The following is an 11,011-nucleotide window of genomic DNA, read 5'->3' on the forward strand; positions in this document are numbered from 1 at the left end:
GTGTAGGCAAACTTCAAAAAATAGTTTAGAAATGCTTGCAGAAAACAGAGGAACCTTGGAGGATTGCTACCTCACTCCACAAAGCATCCAGTAGAGGGAATTTGCTGCACAATTAAAGTTACTTGGAAGTAGAAGACTCAGTGCAAGTCTCAGACCAAATGAAGCTTCACACCACCAGGGGCGGTAGCATCTTCTCCACCTCCAAAAACCATGTCTTCTTCAAAACCCGACTGGTTTTTCCTTAGCTTCTCCTCATTCCCTTGACCATTTCCCTTAAAATCTACCAAAAGGTAGCCCATAGGGTTTTCTAAGTTCACCTTAGGCCATTTTTGAAATGGTGGCTCTAGCAAGCTAAATTGGCAAAAATGTCGTGGGATGAAGCGAGTATCAATACGAGCTGTAGAAGGACAATTTCCAGAAACCCTCTAGACTGTAAGTGCGCCTACCTGAGGGAGATCTATGGCTGAAACGGTTTGGAGAATGGTCGCCTGCATTAGGAGAACAAGCGCTTGGAAATTTTGCTCAAAAGAGAAAAAAAATGGAGAAGAAGAGAGTGTGAGGAAGAAGATGATGACATGGCACTCAAGGAGGTCTCAAGGATAGTGAACCAAGGCTCTGATACCACATTTTGGAGTTGTAAAAAGGATTCAGCAAGTGAGGAAAAAGAGAGAACTTATTTAAGAGAGATAGGCCCAATATATAGGCTCCAGTTACATCCAGCAGTTACATCACATGTGAGCTTAGCATAGCATCTAGATCCACAAATCTCTCAGTCAATTCCATGATTCTCTCAATCACACATCACACACCTAGATTCACTCAATCACACCTACTGACACCGATCCAGGCACACCGTGTGTTCACACACTCACAATCTTAGACCTTAGGACTCTAGATCCCATTACATTAATTTGTCCTTCACATCCAAGTTTTTGGAAACTCTACACTTCTCCCCGTTGAATTTATTTATCATCGTGTTTTCATGGGATGTTGCATCGTTTATCTTATCACTATCAAAGTTAAGTACCGAATAGTCCTTTGTTGATTAGACTGGCCTATGCCGGGGGAGCACCCTGCTTGCAGAGGCATTTGCCAACCTCACTTCTCTGCAGTTTATCCACTCTCTAGCCCTTCTCTACATTTGTCATCTGTTGCTGTGAACCCTGGCTGCAGCTGTGGCCCTTCCAGTCTGCATAATTTGAAGTCGCCTCTAGCCTAGGACCTGCTCGCTGCTACAGAATTCATCCCAATTCTCACCTCGTTTGTGTGTTACAGACTACCCACAATCAACTCCTCTTGCTTTAGAACTGTGTACAGTTACTGTTTGCCAAGACGAGAATTCCTAGCTCCCTTTTACTGCCACAACCCTGCAACTCCGGTCCTAGCCAACAGAGTTTTCCGTTTTACAAGAAGTCCTGTACGAGTTGAAGTTATGAGATTCTTAGATATTGATTTCTGAGGGATGCACTAATGAATTCAAGGACATTGAAGGACCCGTAAGCAATTTGAAGGACAACCTACCAATATTTCCTTATGGTTGTCGTAAGGACAACCCCCCACAGAATATTGACAACCCGGAACCACCTGATGAGCTCTAGGTTTAAAAGGAACTAAAGAAGAACTCCCCCCCCCCCAAAAAAAAAGGAAGAATATATACACCATCTTTGGTAGTGGTTGGAAAGCACATTGATTGTAAGTTGAGAGTAATTCCTGGGGCAGTAACGCCTCATGCAATTAACTAGCAGAACTTTCTAAACCTAAAACTTGCACTTATGATGAGCTTAGTGCAGTCACAACTCCTCCAATCCTCTATAGGATGGTGCCAGCATATAGGTCCTCCATTGGAAGGACCAGGTACCCCTAGGCAAATTGAGAGGTGTCAGGTTTGGAGGTAGAAGGCACATGCAGGTGTGCCAAAGTTCCACATCTAGGCAGGATCCAGGCTGCCAAATGGTGACACATACAGCACTAGATTTTATTCAGGGGGTGATAATTTGGAGTTTAATATATATATTGTCTGTTTTCATGCCATCATTCTCTAGTCTATGTTCCAATTGTGTACATACGCAGTGATTTTCTTCCATGGTTGTGTTATCTTGGGCAATAAAAATCCTACGATGTGCAGCTCTATTGGAGTATGATGGTGTGCTGGATGTTGGGGGGCGGGGGGGGGAGGGGGGTCTCTTTTCCTAAGGACTTAAGGGGCATATTTACATAGGAGGGGAGTCACCCCGTTCCCCTGTGCAAGAGCACAATTTTTCAAGTCTATTGCTTGTAACCACTATTTCCAAACTTTATTAGTGCTGGCAGCCTTTTTAGACTGGCCTATGCCGGGGGAGCACCCTGCTTGCAGAGGCATTTGCCAACCTCACTTCTCTGCAGTTTATCCACTCTCTAGCCCTTCTCTACATTTGTCATCTGTTGCTGTGAACCCTGGCTGCAGTCTGCATAATTTGAAGTCGCCTCTAGCCTAGGACCTGCTCGCTGCTACAGAATTCATCCCAATTCTCACCTCGTTTGTGTGTTACAGACTACCCACAATCAACTCCTCTTGCTTTAGAACTGTGTACAGTTACTATTTGCCAAGACGAGAATTCCTAGCTCCCTTTTACTGCCACAACCCTGCAACTCCGGTCCTAGCCAACAGAGTTTTCCCTTTTACAAGAAGTCCTGTACGAGTTGAAGTTATGAGATTCTTAGATATTGATTTCTGAGGGATGCACTAATGAATTCAAGGACATTGAAGGACCCGTAAGCAATTTGAAGGACAACCTACCAATATTTCCTTATGGTTGTCGTAAGGACAACCCCCCACAGAATATTGACAACCCGGAACCACCTGACGAGCTCTAGGTTTAAAAGAAACTAAAGAAGAAGTCCCCCCCCCCCAAAAAAAAAGGAAGAATATATACACCATCTTTGGTAGTGGTTGGAAAGCACATTGATTGTAAGTTGAGAGTAATTCCTGGGGCAGTAACGCCTCATGCAATTAACTAGCAGAACTTTCTAAGCCTAAAACTTGCACTTATGATGAGCTTAGTGCAGTCACAACTCCTCCAATCCTCTATAGGATGGTGCCAACATATAGGTCCTCCATTGGAAGGACCAGGTACCCCTAGGCAAATTGAGAGGTGCCAGGTTTGGAGGTAGACGGCACATGCAGGTGTGCCAAAGTTCCACATCTAGGCAGGATCCAGGCTGCCAAATGGTGACACATACAGCACTAGATTTTATTCAGGGGGTGATAATTTGGAGTTTAATATATATATTGTCTGTTTTCATGCCGTCATTCTCTAGTCTATGTTCCAATTGTGTACATACGCAGTGATTTTCTTCCATGGTTGTGTTATCTTGGGCAATAAGAATCCTACGATGTGCAGCTCTATTGGAGTATGATGGTGTGCTGGATGTTCATCATACCGGGTTTTGACATCTCACTCCCTACCAGCCCTACAGCCCCCTATATAAGGGGGGGCTGCTGCCATCATTTCTCATCCAGCCCCTAGCAAAAGCCTCCATTTCCTCCAGCCTGGTGCAGCCCTCAGCATTTCAGAGTCTTCCTCACACTCACGCAGCTACGATGCATGCCCGGGGACAGCATAAGCCTCTTCGATAGCCTTGCACAGTGGTCCACATCTGCCGAGTGTGGGCAGCCTATAGGCATCTTGGTCGAGATTTGTCAAGCATTTGTGGGTCAGCTCACTATATCCAAGGGTCATCCTCAAAGTTCTCTCGAGCTCTCTGAAGAAGTGTCAGTTATATTCTTTTGCAGTTCTCCAAGATATAAAGAAAATTCCTTCCCAATTGGGGAGGGGGACCCTCAGTGGGTACAGGGACCCAATCTGGTGTCGTCTATATTCTCTCTCTAAGCCCTACTCTCTCTCTCTCTCTCTCTCTCTCTCTCTCTCTCTCTTATGGTGCATACGCATACGCCTCGGACAAAGGTTTCAAGGTGGTCTTGCTGTGCATTACACAATCATTCACCGTTGCATGTTACAAACTCCCCTTCAACTTTCATATAGATGACTCTAGTGCCAATCTCAGATCCTATGGAGATGAAGGACCGTCTAGAAGATGGCATCAAACTGGAGCACTGTCATGCAGAACTCTCGAGCTCTCTGAAGAAGTGTCAGTTGTATTCTTTTGCAGTTCTCCAAGATATAAAGAAAATTCCTTCCCAATTGGAGAGGGGGGCCCACAGTGGGTACAGGGACCCAATCTGGTGTCGTCTATACTCTCTCTCTAAGCCCTTACTATGCACACATTAGGAAAAAGTTCAGCTCTCTTCTTGAGGGACATAACAGACTGGCTGATTTGCTACATAAGGCGTCACCCTCAGCTTTAGGAACATTTGTATCTAAGCTTTTCAAGCACAGAAACTCACCTAGACATAAAGGTAGTTTCTCTTATTACCTTCCCCTTTGAGGGAGGAGTCTTTATGTATGCAAGGTTTTGTATTGTTTCAGGTGCCATAGGCCAATTTTTGGTCTTCAGAGGACGATAATATATTCTTCTTCTTCTTCTTCTTCTCTCTTTCTCTCTCTTATGGTGCATACGCATACGCCTCGGACAAAGGTTTCAAGGTGGTCTTGCTGCACATTACACGATCATTCACCGTTGCATGTTACAAACTCCCCAACTTTCATATAGATGACTCTAGTGCCAATCTCAGATCCTATGGAGATGAGGGACCGTCTAGAAGATGGCATCAAACTGGAGCACTGTCATGCAGAACTCTGATGTTTCTGTCTGGTGGTTTTTGCTAGGCACTCTCTCTCTCTCTCTCTCTCTCTCTCTCTCTCTCTCTCTCTCAGAGCACCCTTTTGGGGAGGCAATCTATCAGCACGACTCATAGGAAGCAATGCAAACTTGAACAGTACCATTACCTTGGTAACAAGTAAAATGGCTTGGATCTCCCAAGCCTGATATAAGACAATTCCATCTTTCCCCACATCAGGATTGGTGATAGTTGTCTTAGATGATGGGGGAAAGAGAAGTACTAATGTTCTTCCTCTTTTGAAAAGCACTGTGTGACTGACATGTTTGTAGGTTGACTAATACACTCGCAGAATGTTGGTCTAACGGCCATAATGGTTTGTCGTTTCCTATTCTCAGCACAGCAGACTTTGGTGTCAAAGAAACCCCAGAGCAGATTCACCAATAATTCCCACATGAACACTTTCCTTCCTCAAAATTATGAAAGCGACTGGCATCTCTGCATATGATATTTCGCTGTTCTATCTTTGATATAACAGCAGTGACCTTGTGACAATCATCACAAATTCGCAGATTTTTTATAATCCGTATTGGTGTCCCTTCGGGTGTATTAATTAGGGCACAAGCAATAGCCAGCTTCTCACTGTGTCCACACAATTCATCTTCCTGCTCAGCATCCAGTGTTTCTTGTAACAAGCGCTTTGAATCCTGCAGATGTCCTTCATCTCTCATTTTGGAAGAAAGATCTTTCATCTTTGCAAATATATCTTTACTTTGGCGATGTCTCCTATCCCCCGCAACAAAAGTATGCACTATTCCACCACAGTCAGTCCACCAGCTCTGTCCTGGCTTTTTCCATGCTTGAGCATTCTTTCTCATCAACTGGATCTTATCACTGTCCTCTTGCATGTGAACATCCGCATATATGTTTGACATCAAGCAATAAGCTGAAGGAAGTTTCTCATCTAATCTCACTGCATTTTCAAAAGCGTACCTTCCAACCTCTACATTCTTCCACTTTCGACAAGCACCCAGCACAGTGAGCCATACAACAATGTCAGGTTGGAAAGGCATCTCCTTTACCATTCCCACTGCCTCAAGCACTTGCCCTCCACGGCCAAGAAGATCAATCATGCAAGTATAGTGCTCAATGGTCTGAGTAATGCCATACTGTTTATTCATGGCCTGAAAATACTTCTGCCCCTTGTCCACTAAACCCACATGACTGCATACAGTGAGAACACTAAGAAAGGTTACCCCATTAGGAGATATACCTTCCTGCCTCATTCTCTCAAACAAATGAAACACCAGTTCACTCTCTCCCTGACGGGCATATCCTGCAATCAACGAACTCCATGTTACAGCATCTCTTGTGGGCAATGTATCAAATAAATTTTTGGCATGAACCATGCTCCCACATTTGGCATACATGTCAACAAGACTGTTTGCCACAATTGTGATAGTCTCAAGTCCAGCCCTTCTAATTTGAGAATGTAATTCCTTTCCCATTTCCAGGGCCGCTATATTGCCACATGCTTTCAGGATGGCGATGAAGGCCAAACTGTCAGGTAACAGACCCTTCTCTTGCATTTGTGCATAGAGTCTAAAAGCCTCCTCACTTTCATCTTGTTCAACATACCCCAAGATCATTGCATTCCAGGAAACCACATCACAATATGGCAACTTATCAAAGACATGCCGTGCATCCTTCATGCTCCCACACTTTGCATACATATCCACCAAAGTGGTTCCCACAAACACACCTGACTCAAATCCAACTTCTAGTACTCGTGAGTGGATGACTCTACCTTTCTCTAGACCCCCAATTTCTGTAAAACTGCCATCAGATTGCCCTTCTTTCAGTGCTGCCAGGCTACTGCAAGCTTTCAATGCACCAACAAAGGTTCGATCATCTGGAATAAAGCCTTCCTGTTGCATCTGTGCATAAAATTCAAAAGCCAGTGCACCCTCTTCCTCCTTACTATACCCTAGGATTATGGCATTCCATGAAACCACATTGCGATCAGGCAACTCATCAAAGACACGCCGTGCATCGTCCATACTCCCATATTTACTGTACATATCCACCAAGGTGCTTCCCACAAATATATCCAACTCAAGGCCACACTGTACTACTTGGGAGTGGATGGCTTTGCCTTTCTCCAGGTATCCCATTTTCGAACATTCCCCATCTGTTTGCTTCCCCTTTTCTGCTGCCAGGCTGCTGCAAGCCTTCAATATGCCCACATACGTTCGATGATCAGGTGTGATACCTTTCTGCTGCATACGCACAAACAGATTCAAAGCCAGTGCACCCTCGTCCTGCTTGCTATACCCAAGAATCATGGCATTCCAGGAAACTACATCATGCTGAGGCAATTGGTCAAATACACATAGGGCATCCTCCATGCCCCCACATTTTGCGTACATATCCACCAATGTGTTTCTTATAAATACGTCTGACTCAACACCACTCTTTATAACTTGGGAGTGCATGGCTCTACCTTTTACCAGGCATTCAAGAACTTGTTTCCCCTCTTCCAATGCTGCCAGGTTGCTGCAAGCCTTCAATGTGCCAACAAACGTTCGATGGCCTGGTATGAGTCCTTCCTGTTGCATCTGTGCAAACAAATGCAAAGCCATTGCACCCTCTTCCGTTTTGCTATACCCCAGGATCATGGCATTCCAAGAAGCTGCATCCCTATGAGGCAGGTTGTTAAACACACGCCCTGCATCCTCCATTCTCCCACATTTTGTGTACATGTCAACCAAGGTGGTCCCCACGTATACAACTGCCTCGAAGCCACTCTTTACTGCTTGGGAGTGGATGGTTCTACCCTTCTCCAGGAATCGTCCTTTCCTACATTTCCCATGGACTTGCTTCCCCTCTTCCAGTGCTACTAGGCTACTGCAAGCCTTCAATGCACCAACAAAGGTTCGATGGTCTGGTGTAACACATTCCTGTTTCATCTGTGTGTACAATTCCAAAGCCAACATGCTCTCTTCATTCTTGCTATACCCCATGATCATGGCATTCCAGGAAACCACATCACGATGAGGCAGTTCATCAAAGACCCGCCTTGCATCCTCCATGCTCCCACATTTTGCATACATGTCCATCAAGGTATTTCCCACAAACACATCCAACTTTAAAACAGTTGTGTTTACTTGTGAATGGATGGCTCTACCTTTCTCCAGGCAACCTGTTTTGGAGGTTTTCCCATCAGCTTGCTTCCCCTCTTCCAATGCTGCCAGGCTGCTGCAGGCCTTCAACGCGCCAACAAACGTTCGATCACTCGGTTGGACATTTTCCTGGTGCATCCGTTCATACAGTTCCAAAGCCAGTTCACCCTGTTCCTGATTGGCATACCCCAGGATCATGATGTTATACGTCACCACATTACGCTTCAGCATGCCGTCAAACACAAGGCGCGCATCCATCATGCTCCCTCGATTCACATAGGTCTGCATCAAATTATTAGTTGTGAACAGTGGGAGCTCATTATGACGCTCCACAGTACGGCCATAAATTTCCTTGACCTCGTTTGTGTGAAGCAATCTCTTATGAACTGCACCAACAAATATATGACTGCAGACAAGCAGCCTAGGCTTTTGGCCCATAACCAACAAAGATGCAAACAGAGAGATAACTTAACCAAGACAAGATGAAATAGCGTTTCACTAGATGGACGGTGATCATGAACACCACATGCTGTACTGTGGTATTTTAAATCGCACCAATTTTTCAAATAGCTTTTTCAGTCGATGGAGATGATCACGAGCAAAACATGCATATTATGATTTTTTAAAGCACTACCTTTTGTGTGTTGATCTGAGTGTAGTTCTCTGAATATAGAATCCCAAGCATGAAGGCAGAAAATGAACTCAGAGGACAAACTAGGGGACCATCTATGGAGTCTTCTGCAAAGAAGCCATAATGCCGTATATTGCACGATAGCGATAACCCAAGAAGCACAGAAAAGCTTGAATCTTGCAGCAGGTCTTCTGGGTTGCTGCATTTTCGTCCCAGGCTGAGCATTGCGCTTATTTGTAGCAAAGCCCGACTGAATGAACAAAGGTCGAGCCTTGCAATTATTTCTAGCAAAGACCCACGGGATGGACATGAACAAAGGTCGAGCAAACGTATGGCTTCGATAGTGCTCCATCCCAATACAACTCTGATCTGCCCACGAAGCAAGTGCAAACTAAATTTCAAAAAGGCTCCAGAATCGTGTTTAATTTTTCCATCTTTTGACCCATCTCTTTGGGACACTCAGGTCTTAGAGTGTGCATGCCAAGCTTCTTCTTCGGTAAGGGCCACCCGGCGAAGATTCCCGGCCTCGTGGAGGTGGCACAACACATGGCATGGATCTCACGGTGGATTGCGCTCTCAAGATTGACATAAGGGCGTGGGTGCAAGGAGCATTTCTAAGCATAAGTCGATTGAACATCAGTCAATCAGTCTGCTGAATATCTGCCAATCTATGACGCCTGGTGGCTAATTAGTACTCCTTTGATGATCTGTCATGTAAGAGTGGCATATACTGCCATTACAAGAATGTGCCACATGCACAACAAGACTGGGGTTGCATGTATGATTAGAAGAGCCATGGATAGCAAACCATATCCAACCACAAACTAATCTTGATTCTCAACAGATTTGGTAGACTCTGCCATTTTCTTACATTTACATGTATATTGAAGATTACAAGATAACCAAGAAATACATGCAATTTATGATTTGGTAGAGCTCGAGATAACCCATCATACCTCATGTATATATAGTTTGACAGTGACTAGTACACTGATCATAGAAGTCCTGTCGGCGGCCGATATGCTATCACCAATCGGTACCTCGGGTGAATCAATAATGTTACCAAGTGACCTCTAGATATCCTAAGCATTCTGTATCGAGAGAGTGGAGGTGCTACCCCCCTCTTGAGCATCAGTCAATGCTCCAGACCAATGCTCAGCTGAGCTTGAAAGACACAACCAAAGTCGGCTCAAATTGAAAAGTAGAGTTGCATCAACTGAGGTGAATCTGCCAGTTCAACCTCCTCCATCCACATCAATCCAAATATTGACGAGGAAACTCTATCACTGTGTGCCAATAACTGTTCTCGAGTCAAGATCTCGTCATGTTCCTCTGTCTCTAGCTGTTTCTCATGAGGCATATACTTTGGCACATCCTGTGCTTTCACTGCACATTTTTAGGACATATCCAAATAGCTTCCCTCTTGCCCAAATCCTTCTAGTCTCTTGCCTATTGCTAGAACTTCACCAAGATATTCAGAGGTGAGCAAGGAGGCTTCCCACTTGAGATATTACTGGCTGCTTTGATTTTAGGGTTGCCGGGGAGGCAGAGACTTATTTAGGACTTGCTAAAATTGGCCATGGATTTTGCACTGACCGTAGATTAGGACAGTAAGAAGCTGCTATCAGATATTCTATTGGTTATTTTTTGTTGGCTACTATCAGAGTTGTATATTTGTTGTAATCTTTTGCCATCTTCATATAGTAAAGAAATACTGAAAGGGGCTCTAAGTTTAAGGGCCAATTTGGTGTCCGGCTTCACGATAGGGCAATCTAGCTCCTTCTATTTATTTTGTCATTATTTGTTTGGCTGTTATTCTTTTCTGGTTGACTATAATAATTCTCTCAATGGCTGAAATTATGGTACTTGTTGGTTATATTTTGTTCATTGCCTTTTGGAATCCCCGAAGGTTGGTTTTAGTGGTTTCGTTTTGGGGGGACATCACCAACTTTCTAAGGGGTGAGACCTATGGTTGTTCAAGATGATGCTAGGATCAGGGATATCGCCATCTCTCTCAGGAGGTGAGGCATGTGGTTGCTAAAAGAATTCAGCCAAGATATTTGATCTATTTGTAGCATGCCCATCAACAAGAATGTCTAGAAAGTGATCCAAGTACAGCTAGGAGAACCCATTAATCTTACTAGGAGATGCCCAAAGAGCAAAATAGGAAACTTGATTACCAGTTAGAACACAACCACAATGGCAAAATTGGATCCCCAAGAATAACTTGCAGTTTAATAACATTCTCATCAATGCACAAGAAGTATTTTGCAACTTGCTTTCTAAATTCAATACAAAGGACAGCTTGCCTTCATAACAACTCTGTTTAACCAAAGGTCTAGCTTATCTTTGTCATGAGCAGGCCCAAGAGCAACTTGACTTGGATAGGATGAACTTTAATGAAGCCTAATTTCAGCTCCTCAAGGAGAAAGATGATCACATGAAGAAGTTCCACTTCCAGGCTAGAGGCCAAAGCAGTAG

At 44.2% G+C, this 11,011-nt stretch overlaps 1 protein-coding gene across 1 annotated transcript; it reads right to left on the reverse strand.

Moving 5' to 3' along the window:
• Window positions 1-4,926: 4,926 nt before the first annotated feature.
• LOC147892742 (pentatricopeptide repeat-containing protein At3g26782, mitochondrial-like) lies at window positions 4,927-8,623 on the reverse strand. The gene is made up of 2 exons (XM_087387471.1): window positions 8,534-8,623; window positions 4,927-8,181 (listed from the first exon to the last, which is right to left on the reverse strand). Exons 1-2 carry the CDS (start codon window positions 8,582-8,584, stop codon window positions 5,155-5,157), a joined length of 3,078 nt encoding a protein of 1,025 aa, XP_087243597.1. The 5' UTR covers window positions 8,585-8,623; the 3' UTR covers window positions 4,927-5,154.
• Between the last annotated feature and the right edge of the window lie 2,388 nt (window positions 8,624-11,011).

The sequence above is a fragment of the Dipteris shenzhenensis genome, chromosome 16, assembly GCF_047967505.1.
Source record: "Dipteris shenzhenensis isolate YYH24624 ecotype China chromosome 16, Dip_SZ_1.0, whole genome shotgun sequence".
Classification (NCBI taxonomy): domain Eukaryota; kingdom Viridiplantae; phylum Streptophyta; class Polypodiopsida; order Gleicheniales; family Dipteridaceae; genus Dipteris; species Dipteris shenzhenensis.

Bases quoted from the DNA above. Each gene is read 5' to 3' on its own strand.
- LOC147892742 (XM_087387471.1), bottom strand. From the start codon at position 8,584: ATGCTTGGGATTCTATATTCAGAGAACTACACTCAGATCAACACACAA. The intron at 8,182-8,533 runs GTAGTGCTTTAA...AATTTGATGCAG, and splicing joins CTCAGATCAACACACAAAAG to ACCTATGTGAATCGAGGGAG.